The sequence below is a fragment of the Pituophis catenifer genome, unplaced genomic scaffold, assembly GCF_029215685.1.
Source record: "Pituophis catenifer annectens isolate HBS135680 unplaced genomic scaffold, rPitCat1.0.hap2 SCAF_2, whole genome shotgun sequence".
NCBI lineage: Eukaryota > Metazoa > Chordata > Lepidosauria > Squamata > Colubridae > Pituophis > Pituophis catenifer.
The window spans coordinates 171,949,841-171,972,607 of record NW_027256882.1 but is presented as its reverse complement, the minus strand read 5'-3'; the positions used below and the strand labels follow the sequence as shown (position 1 = coordinate 171,972,607).

The 22,767-nt window shown below is 38.6% G+C and overlaps 1 protein-coding gene across 1 annotated transcript; it reads left to right on the top strand.

The window, feature by feature from the left end:
- The first annotated feature begins 1,097 nt into the window (after window positions 1-1,097).
- LOC139310830 (vacuolar fusion protein MON1 homolog B-like) lies at window positions 1,098-16,820 on the top strand. The gene is made up of 6 exons (XM_070935061.1): window positions 1,098-1,163; window positions 5,976-6,077; window positions 7,850-8,308; window positions 12,338-13,136; window positions 14,825-14,972; window positions 16,580-16,820. Exons 2-6 carry the CDS (start codon window positions 5,993-5,995, stop codon window positions 16,799-16,801), a joined length of 1,713 nt encoding a protein of 570 aa, XP_070791162.1. The 5' UTR covers window positions 1,098-1,163; window positions 5,976-5,992; the 3' UTR covers window positions 16,802-16,820.
- The last annotated feature ends 5,947 nt before the right edge of the window (window positions 16,821-22,767 follow it).

The following is a 22,767-nucleotide window of genomic DNA, read 5'->3' as shown; positions in this document are numbered from 1 at the left end:
ATTTAAAAAAATATCCTGAAGAAAGCAATGACCAACCCGTCTCCCTCTCATATATCCTTTCTTATGTTTGGTTGCTGTTGTTTTGTCCTCCAACTTGTTGGGAATGTGTCGATTATTTTTGGTTTTTTTAACCCTCCTCACTTTCGGGAACAAAAAAATACCTTCTTCCAATCTGCAATTGTATATTCAGGCTTTATTTTATTCACGTCGCCTTTTGTTCCACGTAAGTTCCTCAAACTTCGCAGTTCTTTTATGTAAGTCGCACACACTAAATCGCAAAGCAGCGAGGAATATTTATTTGCACGGAGGTGAAATCAAAATAAGAATCGGGAAAAAGAAAACGGTATGAAATGCTATTTTCTACCGTTTTTCTTAAATGTCCGGTTTTGTATTGTTGTCCTTAGGAGAAACGACCCAGAGAATAAATTCTTAAGGTGCCTGGATCTGAGTTTGTGATGATTGTAACATCATACCGCAGTGCAAAATGCCATTCTGAAAAAGGACTTTACCTTCGCGCTCCATAGGACAACAATAACAGGAGCCACTGCCAAATAATCCAGCGCCAATGAATTCCTACCAAATGAGCAAGAGGTGCCAAAGCATACAAGCTGACGTCACTCCCCAGTCCTCCGCAAACAATGACAGCTTGCACCAACTTCGCCGGCTTGGCTTTTATACCGTTTTCCAAAGTAACGCCTTCTCTCTGATTGGTACGAGGAGAAATTATGACCATCGCAATTGGCTCAAATTCTGACTGATCCAGCCCTCTCCTCTCACCCAGTTTATTATGATTGAATGACCGATTAAGCTTTAGGCAGGATTGCTCCGCCTCACCTTTATCTTCCCATTTGGATTCGCCAACGTCCCTGTCGCTCACTCCGGCTTCGCAAGGTTCCCCTCCGCCCCCCTTTCATTGACGCGCTTGTCGAGCGAGGATGCCATTGGCCTTCCGCGTTACGCTCTGACGGTGCGGGGCTACGATTGGCGTTTGGACTTTCTCAAGCCACGCCTCCTCCTTTCCATTCGTTAGGTGATTAGTGGAGGTGGCCGTCAATGTCTCTACTGTTCCCGCCTTCTGCCATTCCGAATCAGGAAGTGTTGGTCGCGGAGTGCTCGGGGATCTGTTTCTGCGATGGGAAGGCGAGCGGATCCCGGGGTCTATGGTGAGAAATAAAGCCGGTGGTTTTGGGACTGAGCGGGCGGGCGGAATCCCTTCTCACGCAGGGTTAGGGGTGGGGCTGTCGGCTTTTCCTTCTTTTCCAAATCGGACGGCCTCACTTAGGTATTGTCTTGGGTTGAACCTGAAGGCTCCCGAGGGGGGTTGAGACATAAGACCGACCTTGCAGGAACAGCTCGGTAATAGCACATCTGGTTCAGTATCCTGGTCTCAAAAACATCCGGCCAGATGTGCCGGGAAAGATCCCGAGGAAGTTTGGGGGGGGGGGGAAGGTATTGGCCTGTTCTTCGTGTCCCCAAGAGTGCTGCTTGCAGCTTCTGTTTCACTAATCGCTGCTCATAGAGCTAATCTTTTGTCAGCCCCCAAAGTTTCAAGCTAATAGATTTTCTGCGTTTGTTGGATTTCTAAGGATTTGCACTCTTAAGGAGTGTGGCAAAACCTCCATTGCGCCAGAGAATTGTAGCGGCTTAGCCCAAAAGCACAGCAAATGTGCCAATGGTATATGGTAGGAGGAGATCGTTTTGATGGAAACATAAAAGGCTACATCTGATTCCTGAATGAAAAATCTTTCAGAAACGGCAACACCTATAGAATTATATAGAATATAGAATAGCTATAATTGCACTCAACAGTGAACTAAAGGGCCACCATCAGTGAGCTGTTGGACAGCATTATTTGGTCGTTTCTGTGGTTTAGGGGTGGGGAATTTGTGGGTGGGGGTGTGTTTGGGGTTGTTATGTGTGTTGGACCTGGTCTTTGGGTGTTAAATGAATTTCGTTGTATGGGTATGCTGTGAATACCCATACAATGACAGTAAAGTTATTATTATCCACTAATTGTACACAATGTTAAAACAAGCTTTGTTTTAGCAATCTTGACACCTATCAATTTGTTTCCTTAGGTCACTCACTTATAATAGAGGGGGGCACTTAGTGTGGGACAAAGGAGTTTGTCAGTCCATGAAAGGGGAACTTATGGTATTGAGCTATTCTGAAGTTATTGAACCTGCTAACGTGGGATTTCATTCTGGAAATGTATGTGCTGTGCTTTCTGAACTTCTTAAATGGATCGACATCTGTCAAATACTGGATCCTTGCAAATAGATGTAGGCATGTGTATAGAGATGAAGAGATGCTCTGACTTGGTCATAGATAGATGGAATACCTTATCTTTCACTCTCTCAGGTATCATTGCTAGGAATTGCTTGAGAAATTGCTGAAAAAGATACATTTCCATTCCTTTGATCTGAAACGTGGCATCTTCTACTTGAAATTAGACATTTGTACAAAATAATAAATGGTTAACTGCTTGGCTTACAAAAGTGTCTATCAAAGAGATTGTCCAATTCCTGAATTAATCAGGGGTGAACTCAGATCTTTTGTGTCTGTCTTACTTATTACTTATTTATTTGAGACAAGCTGCTTTCATAAGCAATCCTGTAGCAGGTTGTTTTCTCACTTGGCTGCTGTCAATAACCTCATTGCACCTGATACCATAAATGTATTTGTGAAAGAAATTCTTACTTTCTGGAAAATATTACCTTTGTGTTAATGCTTCAGATGGGCGGAAGCATTTGAAATGTATAAATACTCTTCTCATATTTGTTTAGCTATGTAGTACAGTAATACTTTATTCCATACTGCAGTACTTGTGTCATCAGTATGATAATTGAACTTTAAGCACTATCACCAAGCACCAAAAATTAGTTCTAACCAGACTTTGAGGGTGAAGATAGTATATGCAACTTGAGAGCAAAGTTCTTTTCCATTATTCTGGAAGTCTCAAAGTTGCCAGCCTTGGAACAAGGATGATGTTATGACATCATTTGGGTAGGATTTTTTGGAGGGTTGGCAGCATGGCATCTTCGTGTTTCCTGTGGAACCCAACTTTTTTATTACCATTAAACAAAATTTATTTCAGTTGTTTATTTCTTATTATTTTAATTTATTTTACAGTATTTTAGTGTTCTTGCATGAGATCCTTCAAAAATCCTCCAAATTTTTGTTGATTTTATTGATTTTAATTTGTATATGTATGGGTTTGCCATATTTTTGGAAAAGGTAAACAACGCCAGAACTATTTGGCTGGTGGAAATTACTATTCATGATTATATTGCAGCCCCCTTCCCTCTCTGGGACTCAGAGAGTTGAACATAATTCCTTGAAGGAGACCTAGATTGTTCCGAATTGCAGCCATTTCTAAATCCCCTATTTAGGTATTGTGTTGGCTTCACTATTTGCGATGGCAAACAGAGTGTCTACAAGCTAGAAGTTCAGGCACCAGCTTTGCAAATCAGTTAACAAAAGTTATTGACAAATATTTTTTACTGATTGCCCATTTTTAACTTATGGTAGTGACCTATTTACCTAGGAAACAAAAATAAATATTCAGGTACATTTTTTCTCCCCCGTCTGTTTCCAGTAAGTAAAAAAATTTCTTGCACTATGATTTGGAGGTATTTCTTCCTTGACTCGGCCTGAAGACTACTTACAAGCCTGTAAATTATTTGAGAATGGCACTTTCAGAAACATCTCAGTTAAACAGCAGCTGAAATGGCAAACGTGCACAGTAGGAAACCAAATGCTCTACTGATTTAGCTGGTGATCTTGTTTCTTTTCTAACTCTTCAATTGTATCCTTTACTTAATTTTTTTTCGGGAAACTTCAGGATTTCAGCTAAGAGGCATGTGCTTCCTCTTTCTTTTGAAACTGATATTTGGAGAAACAATGTCCTCAGTTGAGAAGTTGAGCCTCAAGGCTAATAACTCTTGACATTCTCGTCCTTCTCATCGTTCTGCTTGTTCAGTACCTTCTTTAATGCCATCCAAGTTATTGGCCACCGTCATGTCTTGTGATATGCATTCTACAGATTATGTGCTTGGTAAGAAGCTTTGCCTGTAAATCTCTTTTTGAGCCAGCTTTGCTGAATGGCCTCTGGCCTTAGTCTTTTGAGACAAGGAGTTTTTTAGCTCCATAGGCTAGGTTCACATGCTGTACTAAATCATAATGTAATTTGCTTGATTTGGCCTTATGCTATGTTGATCCACCGCTATGATTTACAGTTAAGGGATTTTGTCTTTGTGTTATGTGAGAATCAATTCCAGTGTAGCTTATTTAGTACGGTATGATTTTTAACTCATGGTTAACAAAATATCTTAATGTTATGGGTGATTGTGCTAAATCTTATTTCAATTTATATCAATTTTGTCCCTCTTTCTCAATCAAGTATATAAGACATTTTTACAAAAATATCTACTTTCTTGACTAGAAAAACAAAACTCTTAATAGCTGGCAGGTTCATTTTTAGTTGTTCTTTACCTAAGTTCCGCTTACCAAAATGCCTTCTTTTCTACAACAATTTAAAGTAAAAAAAAGATGTATTGTTGTTGGTATCTGTTTATTTTCAGGTTATTTCTGTTCTCTTTAGACCAAAATGGAACAGCAAAAGCGTAGAAATGTCTTCAAATGGTTCTCTTTCTTAAGTATGAGTACAGCCAATTTTTGTTCAGTGTTCATTTGACACATTGGATTACAAACCAGCCAACTACAATATACTCCAACATATTGTGTCAGTGAGTTTAATTTATGGCTTATGCGCTCTTAATCAGGCTAATTGAGGACACAACCGGTAATTAATAATAAATATCTTGTGTGAACACAGTTTTGCCAGTAGAGGGCCAGAAGAAGAAGAACATATTTCTCCCCAAAGAAAATCTGGACATATGTACATGTAAAAATTGTGTGAATTTATATGCTTGGATGAAAATTTAGAATTAAATGTATCTCCATTTGTAAAATTGCTTTTACAGAATAATGGATATTTAAGGTTTCATCTCTCTTCTTTAAGATTACAAGATGTATTTATATACACCCCCCCAAATAACATATTTGCTATTTGTTTCTGTATTGGCTTTGTTTTTTATTTGTTTTGGACTTTATTACACATTGGTTATATTCTCAGTGCTTATTGATATCAATAAGTATTGCTTCTTTTTCTTATTTGAGATAATTATGCAAATAAAATGCCAATAATATGGGGGAAAACTAAACAGTGAATGTCTTTGCATCTAACCCAGGCTGTCAAGTTCACGGCCCGTGGGCCAGATGCGTCACGTTTTGGCCACGCCCACACCCAGTTTAGCAAAGAGGAAAAAAGTCCCGATACGTCATGTGACTCCGCTGTGACACCACGAATTTGACACCGCCGCTTCTAGCACTTTCAACCTCCTATCCTTTTTCTAATCATTAATGGCCAATTTCAAGGCCTTTGCTCTTTTTCAAGAATTCTTTATCTCTGAACTGGGATTCAAGCAAATAGCTTTTCAGGCAGAGGGCTGTCTTCTGTAAAGAAAGTTTACAGTTCGGTTGAATTTTATCAGTTATAGCCATGACAAAGAAGATCACTAAGGAGATGCAGCCCCTCCCAGGAATGCAGCTCCAGAAACTTGCTTGTAGTGATTAGTGGCCACCCGGCATTTCCTGCTGTCTCTTTGAGGCACCCCTGCTTGGGCATGTGATTGAGATTATAGCTGGGACAGCAGGCACAGATTGAGTTTTGCAAAGAGCCTGGAAGTGGCTGTGTCCTTTTCCTCAATCTGGGTTGTACATTCCAGCTTGAAGAGTTGCATTAGGTGCACTGTTTGCTGTTAGGGTGGAGAGTACAGGACACTTGGGAGGTGGTACTTGTAGCTCTGTTCCTAATTTGAGAAGTGGGTTGGGCCTGGTGAGGAGGCACCATAGCACCTGCATCCTGTTTGCTACTTAGGGAATTTCCTCATGCTTGCCTTTTGTCTTTGCAGTTGTTTGAGATGTGGAGATGGAGAACGAAGACCCTGGCTTACTTTGTAAAGGGGAGATGGAGCTCCCTGACCAGAAATGTGGGCTGGATCCTACAGACAGAAGTGAGTACTTTGAACTATGTGGTTTGGAACTAGAGAGCGGGGCAGAAAGTGTAGTGCCCAGATACACCTCCTTTGATTGCCAACAGGCTCTGCTTGTCTGACGTAGGTTCATTTAGCAAAAAAATAAATAAAAATAAATAGGAAACCACTTGCTGAAAGCTCCACCAGCTTCTCACAACATTTATTTACAGTAACTGCCTTTTAGTCTCTCTGGTTTAATGGAGAGCAACTTGTGTGAAGTAGATTAATTCCTGGGAAGTGAATAATTTGGGGCAAGCATTTGTGGATAGACAGATTTTCCAGGGCAACTATTTTGTGGGGGCACCCACTTCATAAGGTTATACTCTCACTGACTTTACCTTGATATGGTGTGTTTCTTCTACTCCAAACCTTCTGATTGGCTATAGTGAGCTTTTCACTCTGACGCTGGATTCTTTTCACTTTATAGTCACTGTTTGGATCAAGCTGTCTAGTTTGATGTGATCATTGCTTGAACTGAGTTTGGTTCAACATACAATATATTGTATGGTGAACATTCAATATATTTGGTACTGTTCCAAGGGCTGTAAGAAGAAAATGATACATCCTTTCTCCCAAAATTTACAGTTTAAACCTCTGCACAATAAAGGGAAAAGCAAAGATAAGAATTGTATGTGAATTCACACATTTGCAGATATGTAATCTTTGTTTTCAAAAGCACTGGGATTAATGGGAAAAACAAGTGGGTTTGGAAGAACAATTCAGAAAAAAAATACCAAGCACTGTATTTGCATGCTATGTTAAGTACAGTTTATTGACTAAGCCACTATGGTCTTTTCACACAAAATCAATAAAATATTTTAAATTATTATATTACTTAAATTCACACAATTTACTAAATTACAATGAGGGGGATTTGGCTGTTGGCTTAGTAAGTTGTGTAAACCCAGCCACAGTTTAATGATAATTTAATGATAGTTTAAGAGCTGCTGTGGCGCAATGATTAGAGTGCAGTACTGCAGGCTACTTCTGCTGATCACCAGCTGCTAGCAGTTTGGCAGATCGAATCTCACCAGTTTCAAAGTTGACTCAGCCTTCCATCCTTCCGAGGTGGGTAAAATGAGGACCCAGTCTGTTGGGGGCAATATGCTGACTCTGTAAACCGCTTAGAGAGGGCTGAGAAGCACTGTGAAGCGATATATAAATCTAAGTGCTATATGTATTAATATACCATTTATAAGAAATTCAACAAATTGTGGTTGAAACAAATCTTGATTTAGTATGATATATGAACACTGTATTCATATAGAACATAAATGGAAACAAAACATGGTTAGTGCAGGCTTTGGAGCCTACTTATCCTGACCATGATTGCTAAAAACTGATAGTATAACTTTTGACCATTTTCAGGTGAGAAATACATGAAAAGTATACTGTAAGCAAAAAAGCACTGTCCCCAGGCATTTTCTCTTATCTAGGGATTAGTCCTAGCAACTTGCAGCAATCAAATCCCACCCACCCTAAATATCCTGTTTTCTGAGAATTAATTCAGGCATTATGAAAAAAATAAGAGAGACTTGACCATTTAATTTATGTCAATGGGAGGAATATGTGTGTCGTGATGAGTTTACTGAATTTGATGTGAAGACTTTATTTATCCCTTGATATAGTTACATAATCTGCCGAATAAATGGGAACCTCTAATTACTGATCCAGTTTATGGAAAGCAGATGGGGGACAAAGATTACTTCTGGATTTTTCCCCCCCTGTGATTTCTCAATATGCTTTTCCAGATGGGGATGAGTCCTGTTCTGTCTCAGAGAAGCAGGAGGAGATACATGCTGCCCCAAATAATGGACCCATGAGTGTGGTAATTGACAAAGTGAACGGGCAGGAGGAGCTGAGAGAAGCCCCGGAAGAACTGAGTGACAAAGATGTGTCTGACTCAACCTCAACTGACAACACTTGGGAAGATTCGAGTGAGTTTCACCGACAAATGGTGATAGGAGATGGACCATCAGGAGAAGAGGAGGCAATGATACAGTCACGCCTGGCTACATACCGAGATGAAGATGTGACTGCAGAGAGTTGGCGGGCACACAGGAAACATGTCTTCATTTTAAGTGAGGCTGGGAAACCCATTTATTCACGTTACGGCAATGAAGAAGCCCTTAGTTCCACCATGGGTGTCATGATGGCACTGGTGTCATTCATCCAAAGTGGGGATAACTCTATTCGCTCCATTTATTCTGGTATGGAAACAATTTTAAAAGGAGTAACGCTTAACAAATATTGTAATTTATTAGGAGGTTATATGTGCCTATGATCTAACTAAAGTAAGAAAAGCTTGGGATTGCTGTGCTTAGAGTTCATTATGGGCCACCTACATAATTTAAAGCACTGGGTTATGGATCAATTCCCATATGTGTACCCATTTTGATAAGTATTATTTATTAAAATGTCTGAGAGCCTTTCCAAGTAGGCTGTTCTAACCACTACACCAAAAACAGTTGTATTTCCTTTGCTACTTAGTATCTTGAGGTTGTCGTTATACTATATTTATACTGTATTGTAGGTGGTGAAATGTAGGCAACAGTATGCCAACTTGTAATTTATAAATTAGAAACCTTAACTTTACATAGAATATAGTGTGGTTGCTTGAAGTAAAATGGAGTTTTGGTTAAATTTCTAGTACATTGGCCAAAATTTCCTCAAACCTAACCAGTCTTTAAACGTTAGCAAGGAACGCTTTACATAATGCGGTATAGCTATAGCTGGTAACCTAGTTGATATTTTTTGAATCTTACTAAAAATGTTGTGTAAAAGCCTCCGTTGATTAAATTTACAACTCAAAATGTAAGAGGAGTTTAGGAAATTATAAAGGGGAAGGGTGCCATAGTGATCTAATTTTTTAGAGCAGAGTTGATGAATTCATGTAAAATGAAAGGGTAGAGTTAAACTTTGAATAAAAGAGAGAACTGTGTGTCAGCTAGTATAAATTAGGTCAGTCACGGATGAGTTTTAGGAAAAATGGTGCAACATTTGAATAAATGTGAGGTAAGAAAAAAATATTTTTAAGTGACAAGCAAGTAGATAGGAAGATAAAAGAGCATAGAAAAAGCGCCTGGGCCATTTGAAGACTCAGGAATAAATGAAAATGGTGATTATTGGTGAATATTTGCTTAGAAAAAGGTATGTTTGTTTAGTATATGTGGTTTAAATAGGTCTGTGTGAATACATGCCAAAGAAAGGAATGTAAATCTAAAAGCATGACTGATTTGATAGTTTATGTTGAAAAGTTGAATGAATGAGGATCATATTGCAAAACAAATCTATAAAGGAAGAGTGAAGGGGTCAAGAGGAGAACCAAGGAAATCTCCATTTTGTTAAACTGAGGAACTCCTCAAGGATGAGAAATTCAAGAAACAAAAGGCAAAGAATGAATTGATATACAAGTAATTCTCGCTTACCAACCCTAATTGGGACCAGAATTTCTGTCACTAAGCAAAGTAGTCATTAAGTGAAGCATCATGTGACTATACTACTTAATGTTGGCAATTCTAGCAGTGCTGGTTGGAGTCATTAGGCCAGGACCGTGCTGTTGTTAAGTGAGGACCTGCTGCTTCTCCTGCTTTGTGTTACTCATCTCCACTTCAACTTCCCCCCACCTGCCTCAGTATCTTCCCCCTTCTTTGGCTGCCCTGTGCTTTGCTGCCTGTGCACTCCTCTGTCCCTGTTGCCTCAGCTGACTTTCACCAGAGCCGTGGTAGTGAGGTGGTTAGAATAAACTATTTGTAGGCTAATTCTGCCAACTGCCAGCAGTTCGAGCCTGACTGGCTCAAGGTTGACTCAGCCTTCCAATCTTCTGAGGTTGATAAAATGAGGACCCAGATTGCTGGGGGCAGTATGCTGACTCTGTAAATTGCTTAGAGAGGACTGTAAAACACTGTGAAGCGGTATAGAAGTCTTATTGCTATTACTATTCTTCCTCCCATTGCTGAAGATGTGTTCCCAACCTGGGCCTTCATGAGGCAGCTGCTGGCTATATCCAGCCTTCCTGAATATGGAAGGAATAATATGGAAAACAGAATGTACTCTTTTTTGCTACAGTTTTTTTTAAAGAACCATTTAAAATCAGCATGCCAGAAGAACATGCAATATGTTACTGTATTTTCTCCATTGCTAATTACAGGTAGTCCTCGAGTTACAACCTTTTGTTTAGTGATTGTTCAAAGTTACAACAGCACTGAAAAAAGTGACTTATGGCCATTTTTCACACTGACAATTGTAGCATTTTCATGGTCGTGTGATCAAAATTCAGATGCTTGTCAACTGGTTCATATTTATGAGAATTGCAGTGTCCTGAGATCACGTGATCACGTTTTGTGACTCTGACAAGCAAAGTCAATGGGGAAGCCCAATTCACTTAACTACCATGTTACCAGCTTAACAACTGCAGTGATTCATTTAACAACTCTGGCAAGAAAGGTCGTAAAATGGGGCAAAATTCACTTAACAGTTATCTCACTTAGCAAGAGAAACACTGGGCTCAGTTGTGGTTGTACGTCAAGGACTATCTGTATTAAAACAAAATTATTATAACATGTTCTAGGTGGGTTGGGAAGTTGAACTTGGAGAACAGATACGTAAGGGTATAGCTGGAAGAATAAAAGCATGCTTTGACTGTTTTAAAAAGAAACTGTTGTTCCAGCTTGTATTTGATTTTAGTTCTAAGTTTAATAGATAAAATTCTGGCTTTTGTCTTAGTAGAAACCACAGACTATGATGTAGTATTATGCTGAGCAAAGAGAAAGGTGGTTTTATGAGCAACTCTTTATCCAGGAAAGAAAAAACCCCAAACTCTAAAGATAGTTTACGGTGAGCACATCTTAATTCTGGAACTTTTGCCATGCTATTAATATTTTGATATGTGCAGCCAAGTGCCTGCTTGGTGCAAATGCATGCTTCCTTTTAAAGTTCCCAACCACATGTTCATGCTCCCAGCAAAAGCTTAGAAGATTGCTGACGTCACCAAATTCTAATTAAGGGAAAAGGGATTAGATTCATGCACCGAACTAATCTGTGATTTGGTGCCAGAATTCTCAGCTAATTTAGCTTGGGATTTATGGGTATTGACGTTTGGATGGATTTAATTTAAAACAGATTCATGTGAAGTTTTAGATAGGAAAATTTGTATTTAACTATAAATACATTTATATTTATTTAAATAGAAATACATTCATATTTAAAATTCTAAATATGGTTTAAATTATATTTCACTACTCAGACTATAATTCTCATTTCTGATAAAAAGTTATTTTTGTTGTTTGATATATCCTGAAGACAGTGCTCAGTGAGACATGTGGACTTTTTTAGAAGATACATGATCCATGTCACACATAGCCAATCTAAGCAAATCTTGAAAAAAGCTAGTACTTTGGATGGGATTAAGTGACTATTTCCTGAGTATTCCAGGACTGTTGATGAAATTAGGAAGCCAAAAAAGGAAGGAAAAGACAGTGACAAATATTGCCAATTTGTCAGCTTGATTCAAGGTGCCAGATTTTCATATTAATGTTTAAAATGGAACAATAGTCTTAATATCAAGGAAGCAACTAATACTTGTAAAATCATTAAGAGCTGAACCAGGTTCAGTTCAGTTCTAGAATAACCATCACCAGTTCTTAATATTACTTGGTGGTTGTACTGATAGAAGTAGAGCAATTATCTCTTTTTCTTAACTGCATTAAACTATCTGACTTCAAGCTATTGGCCATAGAGGATAAGATTAAAAAATAAGATATTAAAAATATTATTTGTAAGATCTGTTCCCTTCAGCATCTTCAATGCAGGAACAGTTTTCACTGTTACTTTAGTCCTTGAATTTCTGTGCCACGCCATCATTAAAATAATCTTATTCTTAATTATTAATTTGTTTCTAGTTTTACTCAGTAGAAGATATATTTCAGAACCAGAAAAAGACTCCTCAAATCCTTATGATAACAAAAATGTATTCTGCTCACTTTTTATTTCATGGTCTATTTTCCCAGTTCCTGGCATTTATACTGAGATTCTTCTTCTTTGCCCAGATTTGCTCCATCAACTCAAATCCTGTACAGTAAATCCTTGGTTTAACTTTTTTTTTAAAGGAAAACAAATAGAGATTCTAAGAAAGCTAATATTGCATTTGTTGAATGTCCAAAACTGGCTCTATTACAACAGTGCCGCACTCGATCTACTGAAGCAATGACTGTTTTTTCTCCTCCCTCCTTTTACCGTAGATGATCACAAACTGGTTTTTGTGCAACAGGGCCCTTTGGTACTGGTTTCAGTTTCACATACCCTACAATCAGAGCAGCAACTACGCCAGGAGCTTTTGTATGTCTACGATCAGATCATCAGCATGCTTACTCAGGCCAGCATCAATCGCATCTTTGAACGGAAAAAGAACTATGACCTCCGGCGTTTGTTGACCGGCTCGGAGAAGATCCTTGACCGTTTGCTGAACCTGGTTGAATCAGATCCTTGTTTCCTCCTTGGAGCTGTCCGCTGTTTACCCCTTGCTGCCTCCATCCGGGATTCCCTCGGCACTTTGCTCCAAAAAGCCATCACCCCTAATCTGGTCTTCTCTATTTTGGTGGCTGGTAGTCAGTTGGTCACCACAGTGCAGGAGAAAACAGTCATTGAAGATTGCCGATTAGAACCTACTGACTTGCACCTGTTACTCAATCTCATTGGGGCAACTTCTGCCTTTCAAACGGGGGAAATTTGGACACCTATTTGTTTGCCACGTTTCAATCCTGATTGTTACTTTTATGCTTATATTTCTTATTTGGATTCAGAATGTACTGTCTGCCTCATCCTTCTCTCTACGGACAAGGACTCTTTCTATTCTGTCTCGGACTGCAAGAAACGCATTGAGGAAGGCATGAGGACTCAGAACTATCTGCAGGCACTCTCAAGTGGCTTAAAGAGCCCATCCTATAGTGTAGGACTGGTGGGAGTGCCAGATCTTCGGCACTTTATGTATAAACCTCTGGATATACCAGATAATTACCGACAGCTTCCCCAGTTCACCAGGTAATATGCTTTGGAGGGTTGAAATTGACTCTGATCAGGACCAAATGACATCATAGATACCTCCTGAAGCAAGAAGGTATCTATGATGTCATCCTAGGGGCCAGTTTCATCTGTCTTTAGGTTCTTCTTCCCCTAGATCCATGATGGCGAGCCTATGGCACACGTGCCACAGGTGGCACACGGAGCCATATCTGTGGGCATGCGAGCATTGCCCTAGCTCAGCTCCAGCGAGCATGTGTACGCCGGCCAGCTGATTTTCGGGACTCCCGGGCCCACTGGGATTCGGAAAACGGGCTGTTTCCAGCCTCCAGAGGGCCTGTGGGGGTTGGTGGGTGGGGAAGGCCATTTTCACCCTTCCCAGGCTCCAAGAAAGCCTCTGGAGCCTAGGGAGGGCGAAAAATGAGCCTACCATGCCCACCGTGCCATCGTGTGCCAAAAGCGGGGGTTGTACGGGGTGTGTGTGTGTGTCACATGTGCGTGCGCAGCAGGCGGGGTGCATTGAATTATGGGTGTGGGCGCATGCGTGTATGCCCTCCTGCACTTCCCCTGCTTTTGGCACATGACGGCAAAAAGGTTAGCCATCACTGCCCTAGATATTCACAGATGTCTTAATGTGACGTATCATTCGATTCAGGCTTGGAGTAAAATCTAGAAATGTGGCTAGTTTTTTTTAATGGCCTGAACCTGCTCAAGAAAGAATTCCTGAGATTTTTTTTTTGTTGTAACTTTCCCTCATAACAAGTTAATGTTCCTCTTGATTTTGGAGATGTGTGGGGGAAGCTGATGATCTGATATCAAAAACAAAGCTGAGTTTGACACTGGGTTTTGTCATTCCTGGCAGTAAACATGTACTGCATTTTGAGTGTATCCTCAGTAGTAAAGCTACCTTAGATCTTTTTTCTTTTAAAGGTTGCTGAGTTGAGGCTGTCCTTCTCACTCCTTTACTCTTCCCCTCTTTATAGCTGGCAGCCAGAAACTGTGGGAAATGCTAAGCTACGTTTATTCAGTTTGTTTTAAATAGAGCAGTCATGTGACATTTCTTTCCTTCAGTCCACAAGGATCAATGTGTAGAAAGAGATTTTATCTTGCGGTTTCTTTGCTGCAAGAAGGGAATCAAAGGCTGAACATCATAAGATCCCAATTAGCTGGCAAAATTTATAAACAACAATAATCTAAAAGATGTTAAGAAATAAAATTGACTGATGTATTTTAGTGCCTTAAAGGAATGATGTTGTTTAAGAAATCCTCTTTCTTCACTTCATTGGTTTTGGGAAAAACTGCATGAATAGTATCCCTCTCTTATTAGAATGGGCCATGTGATTTATTTTGAGAAGAACTTGTTCTGCAGTTTCTTCCGTTAGAGTCTTCCCAGGTCCAGGGAGCTTCTTCTGACCTATATAGTACAATATATTATAGAATAGTAGGGTAAGCCACAAATCTAGCCTGTTTCAGAATCAGATTTATAGTCGCTTCAGAAGATTCTGAAAATTTTCTGAAAGCTGATGGCATTAAACTTAAGTGATTAGCACTGGGCTGAGCATTGCCACATCTAGCAATGCTCAGTTCTACATCTGTAGAACAACAGCTCATTGTATACTGGAGTCTGGAGTCTGTTCTGTGATAAGACATTGTATAGGCGAACACTAAGCTGCTTGTTTCCTCAATATCTTATTTCTCATCTACTACAGTCCAGAACTGGAGGGGCCATATTGCAATGAGAATGAACGGCATCGACTCTTTGACCTCTACCACTACCTTCACGATCGCATCCACAGTACCTCACGTCCTTTACGTCTCATCTACCATGTAGCTGAAAAGGAGACTTTATTGGCTTGGGTGAGGCCTGGCAACTTTATTGGCTAAGGATGGAACTCTGTGGTAGACTTTCAGGTGGATGGGCTAGATCTATTTTAGATGAGGACATTATTAGAGCATTCCTAAACCAATGTTTTCTTCATTTGACTTACTACATAAAGGGCAAAAACTTGCAGGAAATTATTTGGAGAGATGGAGTCTTTAGTCTTTCATCTGTTCACTGATTCCCTATTATGAATCTTTATTTGGGGATGGGTTTTTCGGCCATAAATAATAATAAACTACCAACCATTATAATACTTGATAGGTGGATAAAAATGCCAAACCTAGTCTAAACATTTGGCTGACTGCATGATCAGTCATAATTACTATCAATCTTTCCTTATTGGTTTTAATAGTTGTTACACCAGTCGGTTTTCTAAACCTGAAATAAATAATTATTAGCAGCAGAAGAAGAAGCAGAAGGGAAAGATTCTCACATTGCTTTTTTATTTATTTATTTATTAGATTTTTATACCGCCCCCTCTCCCGAAGGACTCGGGGCGGTGAACAGCCAAAGTTAAAAACATACAATATAAACAATTAAAATACGTTTAAAACAGAATTAAATCTAAAATGGCTCCCCAATTTAAAACGCCTTACCCATACCCCTTTTAAAAGTGCACTGTCCTAGATTAAACTGGTTTTCATCTTTGTCATTGGTGGTAAAGGAAAGGTTAAAAGGAAAAGAAATAAGTATCAGTTAGAGAGTCATTACTTTCAGGAAGAATATGAAACTTTACAGAGGCTCAGGGAGAACCCTTCAGAAAAGATGTAAACATCTTGGGTATTTTGAAGCAATGACAAAAAAAAAAAATCTAGTTCCAATTTTAAAAATGGGAGCAATTTTGACTTTGTTCAGTATTTTCTTATTTAAGCATAAAAATATTATGCAAAATTATAGTACATAAAATTATGTTACTTGCAGTGTTTACAAAATTACAAAACAATCCTATTCATGGTTTGCCATTGCCTGCTTTTTGTAGCTGAGAAAGAAGGACTGACCCAATGTCACCCAGCTGGCTTTATGCCTAAAACAGGACTAGACCCCAGAGTCTAATTTGATGCTTTAGCCACTACACCAAGCTTACCTGTACATAAATGCAGCAGAATGAAAGCTTTAAATTGATAAATTTCAATTTGGTAATTTACAGGAGTAGTAGCAGTATGTTTACATATCAAGTGAAACTTGTATTACAGCAATATTTGAATGCTTTCAAAAAGCTCTGCAGTATGACTAAGAATTACCATAGCATTTTAAACATTGGCCATATTTTTCATACTATACATCTTAAGGAAGTCAATGGTCCTGTAAAACAAAATATTTCGTAGAAATATTGGAGACCATTTGGTCATTCAAAAATTTAGGAACCAAAACCACTGATAAGTTTTATAATGAACTAAGGTTTCATCTAGGAATTGGGAAAGAGCTGGGGTATCTTAATCCTTTTGTTTATTCTCAAAAGTTCTCTCTTTCCTAGTTGGAGCTGTTGGCTTCCCCTGCATTCACCAGTTAAAATTTTACGTGTGTTCTCTGGTGGTAGCTATGCAGCCTGAACGGTCAATCTCTTTTCCCCCTTTCTCAATAGGTTACAAGTAAATTTGAATTATATACCTGTTTCAATCCTTTGGTGACGAAAGCTGGTGCCATCAATGTCTTGACCAAACTCTTACGTTGGATAAAGAAGGAAGAAGACCGGCTCTTCATCCGTTACCCACCCAAGTATTCCACTACACCTAATCCTGGGAAAGGAAGCAGGGGTCCCCGAACGGATGGTACCGAGAATGGCTTCTTTGGAGGAGGTCACTAGACCAAGGACTTCCAGTTGCTCTCAAATGCATTCTGAATGCGTGCCACCTTACAGATAGCCCTGGATGATGGAACCGTTCTGTGATCTGGGGGAGCCCCTAGTCTTGTTTTCTAAACCAGGACAGGATGGTGGATATGAGAAGGATCGGAGTTTACCAGGCTAAGCTGGGTCACATTGTTGGAGATAAATCCAGAAAGCTTTAGCCTGATGTTTTTAAATATTTTTTCCACTTGTGGTCTTTATTTCTAGGGAGATACTGAATCAGATGGAGATCCTGAGATTGACTGGAAATAGATGAGGCTTTGGCTGATATATCTTTGGAAGTGACATATAACTGGAAGTTACAGAATTTCATAAGGATTGTGCTTAAATTATATTGATGCTTTTGCAGCCTAGTGGGTTTACATTTCTTAAAACTCCTGTTATCACTGGGTAATTGCTTTGTTTTCTCCATTCAGTTTCCTCTTCCTCCTTAGCAGTTTACTCGGGTGCTTTGCTTGTCTCAAAGAATAGTACAAATGGGGTAATAATATAAAGAGAGCCACAGTGGGAGACAAAAAGTTAATCTTAGAAAAGTTTGAAAATACTTGCTGCTTTCTGATACAACTGCTTGATTGTCCACAGTTCTTCTGGAATGCGTGTGCAAAGCCCATCACAATGGTGGTGATTTATTGGAAGGCTGGCACTTTCAGACAGTGTGTAATTTAGATTTTCTATAAAGATAGCTGATTTGAATAATTTTAATGCAACTTTGGGAGTAAGTCAAAATGCCCAGTTCCAAAGAGTCTTTTATCCTGGGACTATCTAGCAGTATTTTTGATGAACATACACGTTGCATCTTCATGTTGTACTATAATTACCCTTTGAATGAGAGAGGCTGCTTCAGCCCTTTGTTCTGATACCACGAGAAGGTATATAATGTGTGATATAATGTGGTATATAATATGTGAAGGGTATTTTGTAGTCCTTTGAGAAATTTGATGTCTGTATGTAATGGCTCAACTTGGACAATGTAATTGATTATGATGGCATTTTGATTTACTTTTTAATGTCTTCAGTTTGAACCTAACTGGATTTAACTGTTCCTTTGCCTTTCATAACTTTCTTCCTGTTTTCCTTCCTCTTCGTCTTCTTCTGTTTCTTCATGTTTTAAAATTCCTATGTGCAATTGGAATACACTGCTCTCAAAAGGATTCTTGTATTTTTTTCCCTTTGTTGAGATGCCACTGTTCTCTTTTCCCACCTCATAATTAGGAAGACACATAACTCCATCATAAATTTACTTTTAGATTTAGTACTGACAAATATCACTCCATGTCTGCCAAATTCAGATTTTGTCTGAATGTAAGTGTTCTCGGAAAGTGACATCAAAGTAACAGTAACAGAGTTGGAAGGGACCTTGGAGGTCATCTAATCCAACCCCCCTGCTCACACAGGAGACCTATAGGGATTCGAACCGCTGACCTTTCTGATCTACAAGCTCAGCGTCTTAGCCACTAAGCCACCTAGGGAGCTGCCACATCACTGACAAGCAGTTGTATTATTTCCCTTCCTCAGCAGTTGCTGCTCTGCCATGCAAAATATGTTCTGTATAAATTAGTTGCTCTTTTACTGAGTCTTTTTGTGTTTCTATTCATATTTGTTAAAATTAAGGCTTAGGTGTGGGAATATAATCCTATCCCTGTATCATGTCTTATGATGAAGGAGGGGAGAGAGAGTATGTGTGTGCATAGTGAGGGAAGACTTAATTTAACCTGCGATTCCTGTATAAGTGGGATGGTAGTTTTGGACTGAGTATAAAATGGATTTGACCTTCTTTGCCAACCATGAAAGAAGTGAAGGAATTATGTTATTTTGAATCTGTTGCTATTCAATTCCTTTTGGTGATGCATGGTTGTTTTTGGCTGGCATTTTTTTCTACCCATAAAAGAACAGCGCTGCTTGTATGCACTGGCTGGCTGATGCTAAAAGTTTATATTTCTAGCTGAGCTGATACAGTGAGAACTGGAGACATCTGATGACATGCCAACAAAATCCGTTTTAAAATCAGCTCCATCTTGGCATGTGTCTGTTCCTTTTTCCATCTGCCGGCACATTTTGTAAAAAGATATCTTTAACTTGTAAGGATTAGCTGCATTATTTGTTTCAGGGATCCTTTGTGCCAATGTTGCAAGTACCAAGGCAGTTTCTTCACATTGTTAAAATAGGTCTACTTTAATTGTATGCAGTCTAGTCATCAGTTAATTTATTTATACCTATATCAAATCTGGATATAAGGAAAAAAGCAATTACTGTAAAAAAAGAACATTTTAAACATGTATTTCTTACCAAGGCAAACTCTTAAAAATGGTATTCTTCTTACTTAGAAGGGGAAGAGCTTTGACAGTTGCTGTGTTCTGTAAGTACTTGTAGGGTAAAGTCCTTGTATTTTTGTACAAGTACTTCTATATGTAGTTAAAAAAGGAACTCATTTAATTGGGAGCACTTATTTAATCTATGCAAATGATTTTAATTAATTTATTTAACTAGCATTGAAGATGTGCAAAAAGTTGATTAACAACATTTTAATGAGGCTACTTGTTTTTAATGTAATTTGATTGGTAATTCATTTCTTAAAGAAACAGCTTTTTTATCTGGAAGAAATATCTTATTAGATGTAAGAAACATACAACTTTTTTTTCTAAATCTAATGTTTTAAAATTTACCTGCAGACTGCACTCAACTGATAACCAACGGCATACAAAATATTGAAGAGATCCTACAAGTAGAAATTTAAAAGTTACATCTTTTTACTCTCCTCTAAAGTTTAAAGAGAGGTAAACTGTAGCTTCTAAATAATATTTTTCTCTTTAACAATTGGGGAAGAAAAAAAATCTGAAACACTTGACAAAAAAGATAATGCTATTGTCAGGAGGCTTTCTACGTGATTTTTTCCCCTTTATTTTTATATTTTTTACTTTTTTTTCTTTGTCCCTCTATTTTGTGCCTTTCCTGCAGTTTGTTCCTTGGTTCCTGCAGTTGATTTTGAGCCTTTTGGGCTCAAAAACTATTCTGTCCTATGCAGATTAGCTGGCATTAGTGAGTTATGTGTAGTCTTACAACATATATTTCACTGAGATGTTAATTTATTTACTTTTAAATTATTATTTTATTTATAAACCTTTTTAGATAATCGTTGGAGAAGATGTCCAGGTGGGCTATCAACACTAATTTGAGAATATTAGTTTTCAGGATGAATAGCAACAAAAGAAAGTTGGTCAAAATTGTATGGGACAAGGCTGAGGTATAATGCTGTTTATCTTTTCTCCACTACTAACTTAAAGTGCTATCTGTTGTTCTTGAGTTGTCAAAAAAAAAAAAAAACAACTATACTAGATGAATATTGTTGCTTTCTGTTGCTGATTCTTCCTTTGCTGTGTATATTCGGGGTCATTGACAAATGATGCTGACTAAATTATACATATAAAGGTAAAGGTTTCCCTTGTCCAGTCATGTCCGACTCTAGGGAGTGATGCTCATCTAAAGCTGAGGGAGCCAGCGTTGTCCAAAGTCACTTCTGTGATCATGTGGCCAAAATGACTATATGCAGAGGTGCATGGAATTCTATTACCTTCCTACCAAAGCGGTGCCTATTTATCTGCTCGCATTTGCATGCTTTTGAACTGCTAGGATTGCAGGAGTTGGGACAAGTAATGGGAGCTCACCCATTGCGTGGCACTTGGGTCTCGAACCTAGGGCTGTCATCTTTTCCAAGTGACAAGCTCATTAACTTTAACCGCTGAGCCACTGCACCCTCAAATTATACATATATCATCATCTAAAAGAACATATTGTATGGCACTGTGGGAGATAGGTCTGACTATGGGATCCTGTCCACCTTCTTTTGAGTCCTCTTCCTATACCCTATTCTGACATGACACTTTGAATAAACTTAAAAAAAAACAAATTGGACTCACAAAGGAAGTTGTGTCATAAACAGCAGGATTTCTCTCCCCTTCTCATGTTTCCTTTATGTAAAATAAATGCTGACTTACAGATTCCTTTGTGGTCTGCTTGAGAAGCAACTGGGAAGGTGAAATTGATCTTGTCATTTTAGAGTTGCTCCATTTTAGTGATATATCTCTTCTTCCAGCTTGGTTTTATTAATACCGCTTCATGCTTCTGCTTCTTCAGCCTTACGTTAGAGCAGTTGAAATATTTACAGTATTGAGCTGTACCCAGCTTTTTAGAGTTGATGGCAAAATAGTGACAGATGAAGATGATCAAGGATTAGAAGAGAGGGAGCATGCTGTATCCCCTAGAATTCACCAACAAATGCCACTCTGGTCCCACTCACACTGGTCACCTGATGGATCTTTCCCTGTTGTACCTAAGCATGAAATGAACATGCCATTTTTGTGGGGTCCCCATAGTATTGCCTTCATCTCATCCTCAATTCATGCTGAGGAAAGTTTTACTCATTTTTAGCTGTAGCGTTAAAGCCTATTTTTTCCTTAAACTGACAACATCCAAAAGCTGCTGCAATGGGTATAAAATTGGTCATTTTTTTTTGCCTCCCATTATATTGGAGATGAAGTAGGTTTTGAACTCCATTTTGAACATTTATTCACCACTTTTGCTGAATCTGTTGCCTTGTCTGGAATAGGGAGAGCACAACATTGTTAACATTGCTGAATGCTGCAGTTTAGAACTACACCAAACCTGGAATAGATATATTGGATTGCAGGGGTGGGATGCCCTTCAGCTATTATTGACCCATTGCAATTTACACCAGTTTGGATTGTTTCTGCATGTCTCCCTTTCTCCAATGAGTGTGAATGTAACTTATTATTATTTTGGATCTCTTCCAAAAGAATTGGCTCCTTTCTGTTGTAATATGGCGTATCCTTGAACTGTATGTTTTGAAAACATGTTCGAAATATTTTTTTTTCCAGTCAGACTACACAAAGATAGTCCTTATGTTTTTCCCCCTTTGTCAGAAAGCCTGTCAGCAATTATCTGCACCTACAGAATAAATTATGTTTCACATTACCAGTAGAAGAATGTTGTATTATATATATGTAAATTATGTATAATTTTTCATTACTGTACATTGGAAACTGGAAGCAGACAAGGCAATTGTATTTAAATCTAGACAAAATCAAAAAGTAATGCTTGGCAAGCTTTGTGGTGTGAAAGACTTGAGTCCACTTGAGTAACTTAAAACAAACATGGACAAAGTTTTACTACCTAGAGCTATATTTTTACTTTTATCTTTTTCAGCCACTGAGGGCCACACCATGAGTAGTGATCTGGTTAATCTTCCGGGAGGGGATTGAGCCATAAATTTTGTTTTTTTAAAAAGTGGCCTTGGTATTTCTTTTATGCAAAATAATGTGTTGTTTTATGTGTCCCCTCTCCTGAAATTGCATTGTTATTAAATTGTGATAGCACTGTGGAGTGGAGAGTGGTTGGGGACTAGCTGCAAAAATGGATCTGAGGACTACCTGTGCATCCTGACTCAATACATTTGGCTCATTCTCTTCATTTAGCTTGAGGTACTACTGAATTTGAATATTTAGGGACCGGTAGTAATTCTTACTTTTAGAATAAACTATGATTTTTTTCATATATATAAATTATTCAGGTTTTTGGAATGGTAAAGGTAGGCCACAATAATGTCTGTTTATATAGGATTTCGGACAGTATAGATGTTTTCAGTGGCCATCTGCAAGGTCAAGGAAAATCATGTGCAGATATTCTTCAACTTATGATCATTCATTTAATGATAGTTTGAAGTTATGATTGCTTCAGAAGAAGTGACTTATGACCTATCCTTGAAGTTACAACCATTGTACTACCACCACAGTTGTGTGATTGCAATTCAGGCACCTGGCAACTGACTTGCATTTACAATGGTTGCAACAACTTGTGGTCACATGGACTGCAATTTGCAATCTTCGCAGTCGGATTCTGACAAACAGTTA

Excerpts from the sequence above, each read along its gene's own strand:
- LOC139310830 (XM_070935061.1), top strand. The coding sequence starts at position 5,993 with ATGGAGAACGAAGACCCTGGCTTACTTTGTAAAGGGGAGATGGAGCTC. Across the intron at positions 6,078-7,849 it reads GCTGGATCCTACAGACAGAA|ATGGGGATGAGTCCTGTTCT; the intron begins GTGAGTACTTTG and ends ATGCTTTTCCAG. Across the intron at positions 14,973-16,579 it reads AGGAGACTTTATTGGCTTGG|GTTACAAGTAAATTTGAATT; the intron begins GTGAGGCCTGGC and ends CTTTCTCAATAG.